The sequence below is a fragment of the Oncorhynchus clarkii genome, chromosome 9 (genome assembly GCF_045791955.1).
Source record: "Oncorhynchus clarkii lewisi isolate Uvic-CL-2024 chromosome 9, UVic_Ocla_1.0, whole genome shotgun sequence".
NCBI classification, from domain to species: domain Eukaryota; kingdom Metazoa; phylum Chordata; class Actinopteri; order Salmoniformes; family Salmonidae; genus Oncorhynchus; species Oncorhynchus clarkii.
In genome coordinates, this window is record NC_092155.1 from 75,057,819 (window position 1) to 75,076,167 (window position 18,349).

At 45.6% G+C, this 18,349-nt stretch overlaps 2 protein-coding genes across 13 annotated transcripts in view; both read right to left on the minus strand.

Moving 5' to 3' along the window:
* Nucleotides 1-3,186: 3,186 nt before the first annotated feature.
* On the minus strand, nucleotides 3,187-4,638 carry LOC139417623 (uncharacterized). Its single transcript, XM_071166831.1, has one exon. The coding sequence runs from the start codon at nucleotides 4,636-4,638 to the stop codon at nucleotides 3,187-3,189; it is 1,452 nt and encodes a 483-aa protein (XP_071022932.1).
* A 10,135-nt stretch (nucleotides 4,639-14,773) lies between these two features.
* The window catches only part of LOC139416948 (ubiquitin protein ligase E3 component n-recognin 4), a 147,288-nt gene continuing 143,712 nt past the window's right edge, over nucleotides 14,774-18,349 (minus strand). For all 12 annotated transcript variants that reach the window (XM_071166148.1, XM_071166146.1, XM_071166141.1 and 9 more), the window contains 4 exons: nucleotides 18,051-18,275; nucleotides 17,726-17,816; nucleotides 17,383-17,545; nucleotides 14,774-16,171 (listed from right to left, as the gene is read on the minus strand). In XM_071166148.1, coding sequence (XP_071022249.1) covers nucleotides 16,107-16,171; nucleotides 17,383-17,545; nucleotides 17,726-17,816; nucleotides 18,051-18,275 — 544 coding nt within the window. In that variant the 3' untranslated portion in view covers nucleotides 14,774-16,106. The remainder of the gene's footprint in view (nucleotides 16,172-17,382; nucleotides 17,546-17,725; nucleotides 17,817-18,050; nucleotides 18,276-18,349) is intronic.

Sequence of the window (18,349 nt, forward strand, 5' to 3'; positions counted from 1 at the left end):
CAGGGACTCTCCGCAACTATATTCAATGTGCGGGACAACATTGAGGCTATGATTAAGAAGTTGGAGGTCTTCTCTGTCTGCATTAACAAGGACAACACACAGGTCTTTCCGTGATTTTTTTTTTGTGTGCAAATGAACTCAAGCTTACTGACAATGTCAAATGTGATATAACGAAGCACCTGAGTGAGTTGGGTGAGCAATTACACAGGTACTTTCCCGAAACGGATGACACAAACTGGATTCGTTATCCCTTTCATGCCCTGCCTCCAGTCCACTTACCGATATCTGAACAAGATAGCCTCATCGAAATTGCAACAAGCGGTTCTGTGAAAATTGAATTTAATCAGAAGCCACCGCCAGATTTCTGGATAGGGCTGTGCTCAGAGTATCCTGCCTTGGCAAATGGCGCTGTTAAGACACTGATGCCCTTAGCAACCACGTATCTATGTGAGAGCTGATTCTCGGCCCTCACTGGCATGAAAACTAAATACAGGCACAGACTGTGTGTGGGAAATGATTTAAGACTGAGACTCTCTCCAATACAACCCAACATTGCAGAGTTATGTGCATCCCTTTCAAGCACACCCTTCTCATTAACCTGTGGTGAGTTATTCACTATTTTCGATGAACAAATAAGGTTTTATATGTAGAATGGTTAAATAAAGAGCAAAACAATGATGGCAAAAAACTATATTTGAGAGTGCTGACCCTGGTGCTAGAGGGGGTACACTGCTGGAGGCTGAATGGTTGAAGGAGTATGGGACTATAAAAGTTTGGGAACCACTGCCCTAGAGCACACAAAAAACGATACATACCTCGACCTAAACATCAGCGCCACAGGTAACTTCCACAAAGCAGTGAACGACCTGAGAGACAAGATGGGCCTTATATGTCATCAAAAGGAACATAAAATTCAACATACCAATTAGGATCTGGCTAAAAATACTTGAATCAGTTTTAGAACTCATTGCTCTTAATGGTTGTGAGGTCTGGGGTCCGCTCACCAATCAAGAATTCACAAAATGGGACAAACACCAAATTGAGACTGCATGCAGAATTCTGCAAAAATATCCTCCATGTACAACGTAAAACACCAAATAATGCATGCAGAGCAGAATTAGGCCGATACCCGCTAATGATCAATATCCAGAAAATAGACATTAAATCCTACAACCACCTAAAGGGAAGCGATTCCCAAACCTTCCATAACAAAGTCATCACCTACAGCGAGATGAACCTGAGCAAGCTGGTCCTGGGGCTCTGTTCACAAACACAAACACACCCCACAGAGCCCCAGGACAGCAACACAGTTAGACCCAACCAAATCGTGAGAAAACAAAAATATATTTACTTAACACATTGGAAAGAATTAACAAAACAAACCCAGATCAAACTAGAATGCTATTTGGCCCTAAACAGAGAGTACACAGTGGCAGAATACCTGAGCACTGTGACTGACCCAAAATTACAGAAATCTTTGACTATGTACAGACTCAGTGAGCATAGCCTGGCTATTGAGAGAGGCCGCCGAAGACAGACCTTCCCACAAAATGAGGTGGAAACTGAGCTGCACTTCCTAACCTCCTTCCAAATGTATGATCATATTAGAGACACATGTTTCCTCAGATTAGACAGACCCACAAAGAATTCGAAAGCAAATCCAATTTTGATAAACTCCCATATCTATTGAGTGAAATACCACAGTGTGCCATCACAGCAGCAAGATTTGTGACCTGTTGCCACGAGAAAAGGTCAACCAGTGAAGAACAAACACCATTGTAAATACAACCCATCTTTATTTATTTTCCCTTTCGTACTTTAACTATTTGCACATCATTACAACACTGTATATATATATAATATGGCATTTGATATGTCTTTATTCTTTTGTAAGTTTTGTAAGTATAATGTTTACTATTCCATTTTTGTTTATTTCACTTTTGTTTATGTAACAGTATAAACTTAGACCGTCCCCTCGCCCATACCCGGGCGCGAACCAGGGACCTTCTGTACACATCAACAGTCACCCTCGAAGCATCGTTACCCATCGCTCCACAAAAGCCGCGGCCCTTGCAGAGCAAGGGGAACGACTACTTCAAGGTCTCAGAGCAGGTGACGTCACCGATTGAAACGCTATTTAGCGCACACTGCTAACTAAGCTAGCCGTTTCACATCCGTTACACTTATCTATTTGACTTGCTTTGGCAATGTAACCATATATTTCCCATGCAGAGAGAGATAGAAAGCAGGTAGAGAGAGAGCTTGTGGAGAGAGAGAGAGAGAGCAGGTAGAGAGAGAGAGCGAGAGAGAGAGAGCAGGTAGAGCGAGCGAGAGAGAGCAGGTAGAGAGCGAGAGAGAGAGAGAGCAGGTAGAGAGAGAGAGAGAGAGCAGGTAGAGAAAGAGCAGGTAGAGAGAGAGAGAGAGAGAGAGCAGGTAGAGAGAGAGAGAGCAGGTAGAGAGAGCAGGTATAGAGAGAGATAGAGAGAGCAGGTAGAGCGAGAGAGAGCAGGTAGAGAGAGAGAGCGAGAGAGAGCAGGTAGAGAGAGAGCAGGTAGAGAGAGAGCAGGTAGAGAGAGAGCTTGTAGAGAGAGAGAGCAGGTAGAGATAGAGAGAGCAGGTAGAGATAGAGAGAGAGCAGGTAGAGAGAGAGAGCAGGTAGAGAGATAGAGAGAGAGAGCAGGTAGAGAGAGAGCTTGTAGAGAGATAGAGAGAGAGAAAGCTTGTAGAGATAGAGAGAGAGCAAGTAGAGAGAGAGAGAGAATACCTGACCACTGTGACTGACCCAAAATTAAGGAAAGCTTTGACTATGTACAGACTTAGTGAGCATAGCCTTGCTATTGAGAAAGGCCGCCGTAGGCAGACCTGGCTCTCAAGAGAAGACAGGCTATGTGCTCACTGCCCACAAAATGAGGTGGAAACTGAGCTGCACTTCCTAACCTCCTGCCCAATGTATGTTTAGGAAAGTATTTATGAATCATTAAAAACAGGTTTGGAGAGCCTTTACATGCAAAATATATTGATGAATCAAAAATATGTTCAGGTCTTCAGCTCATGATAATGTTGGTAGATTAGTGTACAAGGAATTATAATAGAGAGACTAGTATACAATAGTGGGCTGTACTCTTGTCTATTTAAGTTGTAATGCCCAAGAAGCCGGTGTTTGGAGGATATATTGTTACAGGGTTGTTAGGCCCAAGACCGAGGGCTGGGTCTGGTCGAGGGCTGGGGCTGGTCGGGGGCTGGGGCTGGTCGAGGGCTGGCCGAGGGCTGGGGCTGGTCGGGGGCTGGTCGAGGGCTGGCCGAGGGCTGGCCGAGGGCTGGGGCTGGTCGGGGGCTGGTCGAGGGCTGGCCGAGGGCTTGGGCTGGCCGAGGGCTGGGGCTGGTCGGGGGCTGGTCGAGGGCTGGCCGAGGGCTGGCCGAGGGCTGGGGCTGGTCGGGGGCTGGTTGAGGGCTGGCCGAGGGCTGGGGCTGGCCGAGGGCTGGGGCTGGTCGGGGGCTGGTCGGGGGCTGGTCGAGGGCTGGGGCTGGTCGAGGGCTGGGGCTGGTCGAGGGCTGGGGCTGGTCGGGGGCTGGTCGAGGGCTGGCCGAGGGCTGGCCGAGGGCTGGCCGAGGGCTGGGGCTGGTCGGGGGCTGGTCGAGGGCTGGGGCTGGTCGAGGGCTGGGGCTGGTCGGGGGCTGGCCGAGGGCTGGGGCTGGTCGAGGGCTGGCCGAGGGCTGGGGCTGGTCGAGGGCTGGGGCTGGTCGGGGGCTGGCCGAGGGCTGGGGCTGGTCGAGGGCTGGGGCTGGTCGGGGGCTGGTCGGGGGCTGGTCGGGGGCTGGCCGAGGGCTGGCCGAGGGCTGGCCGAGGGCTGGGGCTGGTCGGGGGCTGGTCGAGGGCTGGCCGAGGGCTGGGGCTGGCCGAGGGCTGGGGCTGGTCGGGGGCTGGTCGAGGGCTGGGGCTGGTCGAGGGCTGGGGCTGGTCGAGGGCTGGGGCTGGTCGGGGGCTGGTCGAGGGCTGGCCGAGGGCTGGCCGAGGGCTGGGGCTGGCCGAGGGCTGGGGCTGGTCGGGGGCTGGTCGAGGGCTGGGGCTGGTCGAAGGCTGGCCGAGGGCTGGCCGAGGGCTGGGGCTGGTCGGGGGCTGGTCGAGGCCTGGGGCTGGTCGGGGGCTGGTCGAGGCCTGGGGCTGGTCGGGGGCTGGTCGAGGGCTGGGGCTGGTCGAGGGCTGGCCGAGGGCTGGTCGAGGACTGGCCGAGGGCTGGTCGAGGACTGGCCGAGGGCTGGTCGAGGGCTGGCCGAGGGCTGGGGCTGGTCGAGGGCTGGGGCTGGTCGAGGGCTGGTCGAGGGCTGGTCGAGGGCTGGTCGAGGGCTGGCCGAGGGCTGGGGCTGGTCGAGGGCTGGCCGAGGGCTGGGGCTGGTCGAGGGCTGGTCGAGGGCTGGGGCTGGTCGAGGGCTGGTCGAGGGCTGGTCGAGGGCTGGCCGAGGGCTGGGGCTGGTCGGGGGCTGGTCGAGGGCCGGCCGAGGGCTGGGGCTGGTCGAGGGCTGGGGCTGGTCGGGGGCTGGTCGAGGCTTGGCCGAGGGCTGGTCGAGGCTTGGCCGAGGGCTGGTCGAGGGCTGGCAAACCGTGCCAATATATCCTTCAAACACCGGCTTTGAGGGCATTACCAATGTTATACAACGGGTTACCAACATATTCAAATAATGAGTGACATATTTTCATTAACATTATTTTGATGAATTTATTGATACGATTTCATCCTTCCACCAAGATATAGTCCCGACACAAATCTAAGGTAGCTAGCTACCCAAGCCAAGTGGTCTGTTTTAAGTATTCAATAAATAAAATACAGTAATCTATTTCAGCACATGTTGGTATATTTAAAATGTTCTGATATTGTGAATTATTTAGGTTTAGGAACATTCACAAAAGGATTATAATAACGAAATGTATCCACCAATCCAAGGAAAGGATAAGTATCAATCGGTCCGGTTGCCAGAGACGCGACCCAGTCGTTCAGTCTTTTTGTTCTGTATCTATGGACGTGACCCAGTCTGTTCAGTCTGTTTGTTCTGTATCTATGGACTCGACCCAGTCTGTTCAGTCTGTTTATTCTGTAGCTATGGACCCGACCCAGTCGTTCTGTATCTATGGACCCGACCCAGTCGTTCAGTCTGTTTGTTCTGTATCTATGGACCCGACCCAGTCGTTCTGTATCTATGGACGCGACCCAGTCGTTCTGTATCTATGGACCCGACCCAGTCTGTTCAGTCTTGCTGTTCTGTATCTATGGACGCGACCCAGTCGTTCTGTATCTATGGACCCGACCCAGTCTGTTCAGTCTTGTTGTTCTGTATCTATGGACGCGACCCAGTCGTTCTGTATCTTTCTTGAATTTGATGTGAATTTGGGGACTGTGGAAAAAAAAACCCTGGTGGCATGTCTGGTGGGGTAGGTGTGTGTGTCAGAGCTGTGTGTAAATTGACTATGCAAACAATTTGGGATTTTCAACACATGAACGTTTCTTATAAACAATAAGTGGTGCAGTCAGTCTCTCCTCAACCCAAGAGAGACTGGCATGCATAGTATTGATATTAGCCCTCTGATTACAATGAAGAGCATAACGTGGTGCCCTGTTCTGGGCCAGCTGCAGCTTAACAAGGTCTTTCCTTGCAGCACTGGACCACATGACTGGACAACAATCAAGATAAGATAAAACTAGAACCTGCAGAACTTGCTTTGTGGAGTGTGGAGTGTGGCTTTCTTCCTGACAGACCTCTCCCCATCAACCATTGAGTCTATATGTTTTGACCATGACAGTTTACAATCTAAGGTAACGCCTAGTCATTTAGTCTCATCAACTTGTTCAACAGCCACACCATTCATTACCAGATTCAGCTGAGGTCTAGAACTTGGGGAATGATCTGTACCAAATACAATACTCTTAGTTTTAGAGATATTCAGGACCAGTTTATTACTGGCCACCCATTTCAAAACAGACTGCAACTCTTTGTTAAGGGTTTCAGTGACTTCATTAGCTGTGGTTGCTGATGCGTATATGGTTGAATCATCAGCATACATGGACACACTGGCTTTGTTTAATGCCAGTGGCAGGTCATTGGTAAAAGAGTAGAGGGCCTTGAGAGCTGCCCTGCGGTACACCACTCTCTACATGTTTGACATTAGAAAAGAGTAGAGGGCCTAGAGAGCTGCCCTGCGGTACACCACTCTCTTTACATGTTTGACATTAGAGAAGCTTCCATTAAAGAAAACCCTCTGTGTTCTATTAGATAGATAGCTCAGAATCCACATTATGGCGGAGGTTAAAAATCCATAACATATAGGTTTTTTCAACAACAAGTTATGGTCAATAATGTCAAAGGCTGACATTTAACAGTACCGTTCCCACAATCTTCTTATCATTTTCATCATCCACATAAGAGTCACAGCAAAATCTTTTGTATGATCTCTTATACACTATTTTAGGCCCAGTTGTTGTAACTTTGGCGTTCCTGGATATAGCCACTATACTGTGATCACTGTATCCAATGGGTACGGATACAGCTTTAGAACAAAGTTCTACAGTACTAGTAAACATGTGATCAATACATGTGGATGATGTTGTTCCTGTAGTGTTTGTAAACACCCTGGTAGGTTGATTAATAACCTGTATTAGTAAAACTGTAATCAATACATGTGGATGATGTTGTTCCTGTAGTGTTTGTCAACACCCTGGTAGGTTGATTAATAACCTGTATTAGTAAACATGTGATCAATACATGTGGATGATGTTGTTCCTGTAGTGTTTGTAAACACCCTGGTAGGTTGATTAATAACCTGTATTAGTAAACATGTGATCAATACATGTGGATGATGTTGTTCCTGTAGTGTTTGTAAACACCCTGGTAGGTTGATTAATAATAACCTGAACCAGATTACAGACACTGGTCACAGTGAGAAGCTTCCTGTTGAACGGACAGCTTGATGAAAACCAGTCAATGTTCAGGTCCCCCAAGAAAGTAGACCTCTCTGTTTACGTCACATACACTATCAAGCATTTCACACACATTATTTAGATACTTGTTAAAGCTGTTTTCTCGTGACATTTATTTGTATACGCCCATAACAATGAGCTAACGATGCCGGATAGAACATTTCAGTTCAAACTATTATGTCTTTGTGTAACAGCTTAGCTTCTGTCCCTCTCCTCACCCCTACCTGGGCTCAAACCAGGGACCCTCTGCACACATGGACAACTTCCTCCCAAGAAGCATCGTTGCCCATCGCTCCACAAAAGTCACTGCCCTTGCAGAGCAAAGGGGAACAACCTTCTTCAAGGTCTCAGAGAGAGTGCTATTAGAAATGCTATTAGTGCGCACCACCGCTAACTAGCGAGCCATTTCTCAGCTCCGTAATGATTGAATTAGCCTGCATGTCTTCTTTTTATATTATCAACTGTTACTAATTATCCTCAGTAACAACCACACGGCCAAGACAGCGTTTACAGAGGAAGCAAATGAATGTAAACGAAACAATGGACTTTAATGGAATGATCATTTAGGCTATACCAACTAAACAGTAAATTGGCAGTTTAATATGTGTGGTTATTAGGCATACTGAAGACCAATATTGATAGTGGCTAGTATTTACCGTCAGGTAGCCTATAATTAAGACATTCGAGAGCGCCCATCCCAGCTAGCGCAAGTGCATCTGGGCCGATTCCGGCTGAGAGTCGGACTCAAAGTCATATGGCCCAAGTCTGGGCCGTCTTTGGCAGTATTACTTATGGCTAGGATGTGGGGACTGAGTTTGGGACGATTCCGGTGAGCGTTATCACTCCTGGGGGGATTCTGGTAGACGGAAACGGCCAGATGTACTTGGGCCGATTCTGGGCAGTCATTCATTTTGATTCCGGGCCGAGTCCGACACCCGACTCCGAGCCGATTCAATCAGTTCGCTTATGGGCCGATTCTTCATTGCTAGCTGGGATCCCTGCAAGTTAAAAAGGCTGTACAATTATTATTCTACATAATGGCATAGCATTTCATCAACTTTACTATGGGAAAGTTGATATGCTTCAGTTTGCTGCCACATGACTGGTTTCACATTTGTCTCCGGCGATTATAAGGTGAAATAGGCTCAGATCTAAAACAAGTGTAATTTATATGTACAATTCCCTTCTCCAAACGGAGCTCTTATGAAGTTGTAAATGACAGATAATGGAAAATGGGCTTATTTCTATCAGACATTTTTTTTCTCCCACGTGGAACCGGTAGGTTCACTAGACCCCGCGCATAAATAGAGAAGGGGGTCGCTGCATCCCAATATGGCGACCGGAAGGTGGACGCGTTGAAAGGAAAGTAGTGGGCGTAAAGGTGTCGGTGTCTCGAAAGCCCTCTGCTGTACGTTACATGGTTTTGATTGACCTTGTTGCGTTTCTTACCGCGCAACTATAGTACATCAAATCACATTTTATTGGTCACATACACATATTTATCAGATGTTATTGAGGGTGTAGAGAAATTCATTGACTTACCATATCGCGAGAGTTCGAACTTTCACTCGAGTCAGACATATTTCACTGTTCGTTTTACACAAATAATTGTACATTTTCAGTTATAAAACTGACAATTATTTATTTTTAATTAAAAGTATTGATGATCAGTGTACTATTGTTTTATGTCGTGTATGTGTGTGCTTACTGTGACTGTCACCCTGATATTGGCTACTAGGTAGCCCAACTGCAGTCGGACAGTAGTGCTTGTCAAGCCAGCCTGGTCTCAGACGAGACGTAACATATTAAATGTAAATCTGGGGAACAAATACGTATGTATGTTACATTTGGTATGGTTACATAAGACAGATGGTTACTTATTAAGGCAAAAACTAAAGTAGGGTAGTTGGTTGGGGTGGATGGGTGGCTGTACAACAGCATTTTAGCTAATTAACAACTTTTCAAGTACTTACTACTTTGAAACTACTTAGCATGTTAGCTAACCCTCACCCTGATATTAGCATGTTAGCTAACCCTCACCCTTGATGTTAGCTAACCCTCACCCTGATATTAGCTAACCCTCACCCTGATATTAGCATGTTAGCTAACCCTCACCTCCTAAACTTAATCCTAACCTTATACCCAGGTAACATTAGCCAGCTAGCTAACGTAAGCTACCGCCAGCCACACGACTGTGATACCCAGTAGGAAGCACTGGTTATCACGTCGACCAGTGCAGCGGTCAACTCGTCGTGCAGCCCAATCAGAGGCAATAAATCTGCCCAATTAGCTGATTCGCTTTCCATACACCCACTCGCCCTTACTAGTATCTCCATATTGGGCTGTAGCTACGCCCATACTATTATCTCCATATTGGGCTGCAGAGATCCATACTATTATCTCCATATTGGGCTGCAGAGATCCATACTATTATCTCCATATTGGGCTGCAGAGATCCATACTAGTATCTCCATATTGGGCTGCAGAGATCTATACTAGTATCTCCCTATTGGGCTGCAGAGATCCATACTAGTATAAAGGTCAGAATACAGTGTATGTGTAGACACACTTTCATTTATTCACTCTTCATCCCAAATGAATAACCAGCTGATGAATAGCATGCTATTCTCGTGCTTAAATTCAAGGACAGAATTGGCATAGAGAGAAAAGTGCATCAAAAATGTAATTAGACTAGTGTCATTTACACGTGCTTACATCAGGTTGGAATAGAATAGAATAGAAATCCCACGTAGCTTTGTTTTCAAACTCGAACACTGGAATGTGAGATTTTTTATCTCATTTCCACCTTCCAACTGTGCCAAAACAAATCAACTATGTGGGCGTTAATTGTCGCAGGTTAACGCTTTTGATCGGATTGAATCTGGGCCTTTGTTCAATCTGTATTCAGAAGCATAACAGGTTCCATGATAGAAATGTGAAGGTCATTTCAGATTGAGCAGACATGTGTAGTTGTTGTGTTTAACGTAAATTAAATATCAGCTAACCTGAATGTAGTCTCTGCTAATGTGGGAACGTTGCCTTTTTAAATTTCATATCACACTGTAACCGAGTGGTGCAACGGTCTAAGGCACTGCATCGCAGTGCTAGAGGCGTCACTACAGACCCTGGTTCGATCCTGGGCTGTATCACAACCCCCCCGTGATCGGGAGTCCAAAAAGGGCGGCGCAGAATGTGGACATGTTGGCGGACACATTATGTTTTGGGAATTCCATTATCAGAATACATAAACTACATTAACTGTCAAGTATAGACATGGCCAGAGTCATTTCCAGGCTTTTCAGCACAGCTTCTCATTAAGCACAGCTGTCCCTGAGTGCTCTGAGTGCAAATATTAAAGCCAAGCTTCAGTTGCACTCTTCATTAAAAGATCTGCCTTTTCCTCTCATCTCAAACGGCCCTCTCCTTGGCCTCACTCACACATCCATTTTCAGAGGATTTCTCTCTTCAATGACTGTGGTCTCTACTCCCCAGTCACGGTACATTTAGTTTGTGAACAGCTCAAATCAGATGTTATTGGTCACATACACACATATTTAGCAGATGTTATTGGTCACATACACACATATTTAGCAGATGTTACTGTGGGTGTAGTGAAATGCTTGTGTTCTTAGCGCCAACAGTGCAGTAATATCTAACAATACACACAAATCTAAAAGAATGTAATTCAGAAATATATAAATAGTAGATCGAGCAATGTCGGAATGGCTTTGACTAAAATACAGTAGAATAGAATACAGTATATAAACATTATTTAAACATTATTAAGGTGACCAGTGCTCCATTGTTAAAGTGTCCAGCGATTCCAATTCTATGTATATAGGGGCAGCAGCCTCTAAGGTGCAGGGTTGAGTAACCGGGTGGTAGCCGGCGAATGATGGCTATTTAACAGTCTGATGGCCTTGAGATATAAGCTGTTTTTCAGTCTCTTGGTCCCAGCTCAGTTTTGCGTGAATGCTGCCATCTATTCACGGTTTCTGGTTTGGGTAGGTTTTAATAGTCACAGTGGGTACAACATCTCCTGTACACTTCCTGATAAACTCAGTCACCGTATCTGTCTTTCTTTCGTTAATGTTATTCTCAGAGGCTACCCGGAACATATCCCAGTCCGCGTGGTCAGACCAGCGTTGAGTAGACCTTAGCACAGGTACTTCCTGTTTGAGTTTAGAGTTTCTGCCTATAAGAAAAGAGGGCCTTGTAGGCATTTTGAAAAGCTGAGTAGCAATGTTTTACCAAAGCGAGTACTAGTCAATGTGTTGGTTGAACTTCGATAGCATTTTCCTCCAATTTGCTTTGTTAAAATCCCCAGCTACAATAAATGTGGCCTCAGAATATGTGGTTTTCAGTTTGCATAAAGTCCAGTGCGGTTCTTTGAGGGCCGTCGTTGTATCCACAGCACAGCAAAGGGACTGCAACTACCACTGTGCTGCATAGACATGGGTGCCTTTCTACTAGCCAACATCATTTCCTACTGACTGACAGACTGTGCTAAGAGCTATGAATGTGAAACCTGGGAATGACTTGAATAGTGCTGTGTCTGTGATTATTTTGTATAGCTCTCTACAGCTCCACCTGGGGGTCATTTCTCAGTACTGCCTGATGTTTTCCACACCTGCCTCCTTGTGAGTCTCCCCGGTGGTCCCTGATCTAATGTCTTCAACAGCTGTTGAGGAAAGGGAGAGAGGACTTGCAGTACAGGCTCTGGTTAGAACAGAGAGAAGCTGAACACCACGCAAAGCTACAACTAAAGAAGTAAAAATCTCTGAAGCTGGAGACTCACATCTCCCTCACTAGCTTTAAGCACCAGCTGTCAGAGCAGCTCACAGATCACTGCACCTGTAAACAGCCCATCTATCTACCTCATCCACATACTGTATTTATTTATCTTGCTCCGTTGCACCCCAGTATCTCTACTTGCACATTCATCTTCTGCACATCTACCACTCCAGTGTTTAATTGCTATATTGTAATTACTTCGCCACCATGGCCTATTTATTTCCTTATCTTACCTCATTTGCACTCACTGTATACAGACTTTTTGTTTTCTTTTGTTCTACTGTATTATTGACTCTGTTTTGTTTACTCCATGTGTAACTCTGTGTTGTTGTCTGTGTCACACTGCTTTGCTTTATCTTGGCCAGGTCGCAGTTGTAAATGAGAACTTGTTCTCAACTGGCCTACCTGGTTAAATAAAGGTGTTCTCAACTAGCCTACCTGGTTAAATAAAGGTGTTCTCAACTGGCCTACCTGGTTAAATAAAGGTGTTCTCAACTGGCCTACCTGGTTAAATAAAGGTGTTCTCAACTGGCCTACCTGGTTAAATAAAGGTGTTCTCAACTGGCCTACCTGGTTAAATAAAGGTGTTCTCAACTAGCCTACCTGGTTAAATAAAGGTGTTCTCAACTGGCCTACCTGGTTAAATAAAGGTGTTCTCAACTGGCCTACCTGGTTAAATAAAGGTGTTCTCAACTGGCCTACCTGGTTAAATAAAGGTGTTCTCGACTAGCCTACCTGGTTAAATAAAGGTGTTCTCGACTAGCCTACCTGGTTAAATAAAGGTGTTCTCAACTGGCCTACCTGGTTAAATAAAGGTGTTCTCAACTGGCCTACCTGGTTAAATAAAGGTGTTCTCAACTAGCCTACCTGGTTAAATAAAGGTGTTCTCAACTGGCCTACCTGGTTAAATAAAGGTGTTCTCAACTAGCCTACCTGGTTAAATAAAGGTGTTCTCAACTGGCCTACCTGGTTAAATAAAGGTGTTCTCAACTGGCCTACCTGGTTAAATAAAGGTGTTCTCAACTGGCCTACCTGGTTAAATAAAGGTGAATAAATGAAAGGCCACTGGGTTTGAAACTGGCAAAACCACATGGACATTTAACATACTATTTCCTTCCATCAATCTTGTAGTTTTTAATTTGCTGCTGTCTCTTATTTACTATTTAAACAGTTGCCCCACAATCCCCCCCCTTCCCTAAAACATGTGTAAATATTACACTATAAATTGTACCTTCCTGTATTATACTGATGCTAAAACGTTTATTCTATAGAGACATTTACTTTATCTTCCATTATTTCTAATTGTCGAGAAGCAACCTACAAGTAAGCATTTATTTTTAACGGGACTGTGTATCATATTATATAGTAGTATAGCATACCTCAGGTAGCATTTATATGGTAGGTGTAAAATATTGCTACATAGACATCCGTTATTATATTTAAACTTATTAGAAGTTCGTACCGTTTTAAAGATTTGTCCAGAAACTTTAGTGAAAATCACCCTACTCGGTATGTCTTCTTCAGAAGTGTGGGTCCAGTGGACTTGCGGCATTTTGGTCAAAAGTATGTGGACACCTCTTCAAATTTGTGGATTCGGGCTATTTCAGCCACACCCGTTGCTGACAGGTGTATTAAATCGAGCACACGGCCATGCAATCTCCATAGACAAACATTGTCTGAAGAGCTCAGTAACTTTCAACTTGGCACTTTATAGGATGCCACCAAAGAACTGTTTGTCATTGTCATGAAATGGGTTTCCATTGGCCGAGTAGCCGCACACAAGCGGCTAGTAGCTTGGGTGCAGCTTGCCTAAAATCAACATGCGCAGTGCCAAGCGTCGGTTGGAGTGGTGTAACGCTCTTCGCTATTGGACTCTGGAGCAATGACTCAAGCTTCACCATCTGGCAGTTGGACGGACAAATCTAGGTTTGGCGGATGCAAGGAGAACGCTACCTGCCCCCAAAACAATATTCACATAGAAATGATTGTTATAGATCTGTAATTCTTATTGAAATCATGTCTAAGAAGCGGTAGTTATGTTCTATGTGCACCACTTATATGCTTCCCGTTCTTAAGTTTCATTTCTGCGTCTTTTACTTTTGTACACCAGCTGAAAATACAATATTTGTGGTTATGATTCTCTACACAGTATACTTGCTTGTCTTGTCAGAAGCTGAAATTTGGCGAACTATTCAAACTTTAGCATCCAGGAAATGCATAGTGCATTTTTAGACTAGCCAACGTCGCCATGTGATCGGGTATTTCTATTGGAGAAGCAGTTTTTAGCTTATCTACACACTGTAGATTGGTGGTACCACACAGCACATCTAGAAGGGAGTGTTATGGTGCTTTCATGGGAACTCAAGTGACGTCGGTGATCTTCAAATCGGTTGGATGATTATTCCTAGTCAGACCTCGTTATTTTCCGAGTTCCAAGTTGTTCTGAACGCAGCATTATTTCATACCGACCCCTCCTCTGAGATGATTTAAGGCCTCTACATCACCGCTAGATTTTACTATAATAAAATCCCGTTTGCAACAAATTGTCAAAATGAAGACCAGAAGTGACGTTTGAGCACTATAACTAAGGCTCTTTAAATTTCAGATCACGCTGTAAAGTGGTACTTCCACGATACTGATTGAATAGAGACCTAATTTGAAGAGTGCTACAAAAGTCCATATAGGATTAAGACATTTTGTTTAATGACAACACAAATCCACGCTAAATACTATAATAATTATATAAAAACTTGCTCGACTCCACCTTGTATAAATTTAAATCGTTCTGCCCCTGAACAAGGCAGTTTAACCCACTGTGCCCAGGCGGTCATTGCAAATAAGAATTTGTTCTTAACTGACTTACCTTTTTTTAAATAAATATTGGAAGAAAAAAAAAAATCAGGTGCTGGATCCTCGTATATAATCTAAATCGGGCAGCACTCCGGTAAATACACGTCAAATGTATTTATGCAACAATAAATAAATATAATAAACCAGACGAGACACAGAGCGATGGATGTGGAATTACTATCACGACTTTATTAATCATTGCTAACCCCCCCAAAAAGCAGACATTCAGCAACAGTTGAACATTGTAGCAGCGGTAATAGGCCGACGAGAGAAAGTAACACTATAAATTGGGGTATTTTAAAAGGTTTAAACTCCACACCATCAGCTCTGAAGACTCCGTTTTCACGTGTCGCGATGGACGCGGGCGTCTATATATTAAAGAGATGTAATTAATCCATTTAAATCATCAAGGTTTGAAGAACTCAGCGACACCTTGCTTTACCAGAAACAACAAAAATCAACCAGAAAACATAAAACACCATAAAGAGAGAGAAGTGTGTCGAATCCAAAGGAAAGGATGCAAAGGCCCCGTTTTTATTGTTAGTATTATTCATTTGGGACAATGTCGTAAAATGGTGACGTTTCATTGGAGCATGAATAACCAATCAGGATTAATAGAATTTGAGTTACCGGGGAGGGAGGGCTCAACAGATAAGATTTTTGTTGTTGTTCTTTTCTCATTTCATCTGATTCTTGTCACCGAGAAGAGAAACCAACATGAGTACATTTTCCTTCCAGATCTACCGTCAGCACAGAGAGATCTGGCACCCAGGGTAGTCAGGAGAATAGTAATCTGACAACAGGGTTAGTTCTTTTAATTCAAGATCCTACTGTGAAGCTTCCTTCCTGCCTCCCTTTTTGAAAACGCCAAATAAATGGTCATGACAAACAAAAACAAAAAAAGAGCTCATCTTAAACTTCTTAAAACAAACAAAAACACGGGTCACTCTTAATACACTGCGATCGAATCTCAAAACAATGTTTTTTTTTTATAGAAGTTTTTTAAACATTTTTTTTAGTTACTTGAAGATTTGCAACCCAGACATTTTTTTGTGGGTAATATTTGAGAGAAGCATGGGGTTTGTTTTACCGTGTGTATTAAATGTTACAACAACATGGTCATAAATGCACCAACTGACTCCTGACTCAGACTGCACATACAAGATCTGCTTCAAGAGAGTTAACAGTTGGAAGATGATGCAGAGGGATCAAACCCCTGGTGGAGACTAGGAAACAGGTGTGTGTGTGTGTGTCTCTGTTACGGTATGCGTGTCTGTTACAGTATGCGTGCGTGTGTGTCTCTGTTACGGTATGCGCGTGTGTGTGTGTGTGTGTGACAGAAAGCTAGGGAGAAGTTGGGGAGCGAGGGTTTTCCGGTTGAGAGTTGTCCCATGGAGATGTCGTTAACAGGACCAATGTGTGGGCCCTCGTCGTCCCCCATCGTGGGGCTCTTGTCTCGGTGAGGGGGGGGGGGCAGGGTGGTACTGAATACCATCAGGGAACAGAGTTCAACAGGTCTTGCAGGAAGAGGTCTGGGTCCGGAATGTCAGAGAGGAGCCCTGGAAACAAATCAAAACAGAGTCTAACACACAATCATGTACAAACAAGTTTCTTGTTTAGGTCATTTCGAGGTGATAAAACTATTCACATTAACACAATAAACCCCGTAAGAGCAGAAAACCATGAACCAAAAAAGGCAGCATTCGGATACGACACTACGCCACTATCTCAGTGGACTGCATGAGTACGCCACTATCTCAGCAGACTGCATGAGTACGCCACTATCTCAGCGGACTGCATGAGTACGCCACTATCTCAGCAGACTGCATGAGTACGCCACTATCTCAGCGGACTGCATGAGTACGCCACTATCTCAGCGGACTGCATGAGTACGCCACTATCTCAGCAGACTGCATGAGTACGCCACTATCTCAGCGGACTGCATGAGTACGCCACTATCTCAGCGGACTGCATGAGTACGCCACTATCTCAGCGGACTGCATGAGTACGCCACTATCTCAGCAGACTGCATGAGTACGCCACTATCTCAGCGGACTGCATGAGTACGCCACTATCTCAGTGGACTGCATGAGTACGCCACTATCTCGGCGGACTGCATGAGTAGGCCACTATCTCGGCGGACTGCATGAGTAGGCCACTATCTCGGCGGACTGCATGAGTAGGCCACTATCTCGGCGGACTGCATGAGTACGCCACTATCTCGGCGGACTGCATGAGTACGCCACTATCTCGGCGGACTGCATGAGTACGCCACTATCTCGGCGGACTGCATGAGTAGGCCACTATCTCATCGGACTGCATGAGTACGCCACTATCTCGACGGACTGCATGAGTACGCCACTATCTCGGCGGACTGCATGAGTATGCCACTATCTCACTGCATGAGTACGCCACTATCTCGGCGGACTGCATGAGTAGGCCACTATCTCAGCGGACTGCATGAGTACGCCACTATCTCGGCGGACTGCATGAGTACGCCACTATCTCGGCGGACTGCATGAGTACACCACTATCTCGGCGGACTGCATGAGTACGCCACTATCTCGGCGGACTGCATGAGTACGCCACTATCTCAGTGGACTGCATGAGTACGCCACTATCTCAGTGGACTGCATGAGTACGCCACTATCTCGGTGGACTGCATGAGTACGCCACTATCTCGGTGGACTGCATGAGTACGCCACTATCTCGGTGGACTGCATGAGTACGCCACTATCTCGGTGGACTGCATGAGTCTAGCAACACTGACCAACGACATCCAGGAACTCGGAGAAGGATTCGGCGGGCATCAGCTCTTCCTGGTAGGACTTGAGCACCCGCTCCGAGGCCTCGTAGATGGGCATGTCGTTGTGCCGCACGTACTCTGCCAGCGAGAAGGACCAGCCTCCCTCCGTGTTGCTGGTGGGTACTTTCTATAGAGGGAGAAAGGAGATGGAGAGAGAGGTCTGAGTGAACTAAAATCACATCCACGTCTAACGTACAAAAAAAAACATTTGACACAATTGGTTGTGTTACAACATTTATTTTTTACACTAAGATGACTAAGATAAATTTAAATAAATAGTTTTGTTGGCAGGATAAGTCCCTCCTACCCTGAACATGTCATAGATGAGTTCCACGAGACCCCAGAAGAGGAGAGGAGAGCGATACACTGCATATTCCTTAGACTGTTTATCTGGGAGTCTGGAGAGAGGAGGAAAGATATCACAGACCGATACACTGCAGCTAAACCCCGAAGAGAACTATATTTGATCAACACAGTATAAACTCACAACTGATTTAAAAAATAAAATAGGATGTGGGTTTAATTCTCGCAGGGATCACAAACCCGGTGTAAAAACACTCAGTGTACTGCAAGAGGATAAAAGACGTGATTGATTGAATATATAAATGGAAAGTTCTGGAACAGTGTCTTACTTGTTGGTGAAGACGGCGGAGACCTTGCGTGCGTGCACGGAGACGAGGAGCCTGCGTAGGAAGGTGAGTCGTGTGTTCCTCCAGCGTTCAGGAGACAGGATGTGCATGGCCAACACTGTGTAGTAGTGGGGACCGTCCACATCATAGCTGCTCTCCACCCACTTCTCACACGGCTGCTCCAGGAAACACTGCAGGTTCTTCTCCTCACGACTAGTAGCCCGAGTACTGCAGACGACCAAAAACACAGAGAGACATAGATATAGAGTGAGAGAGAGGGAGTGACAGACAGCCAGAGGGAG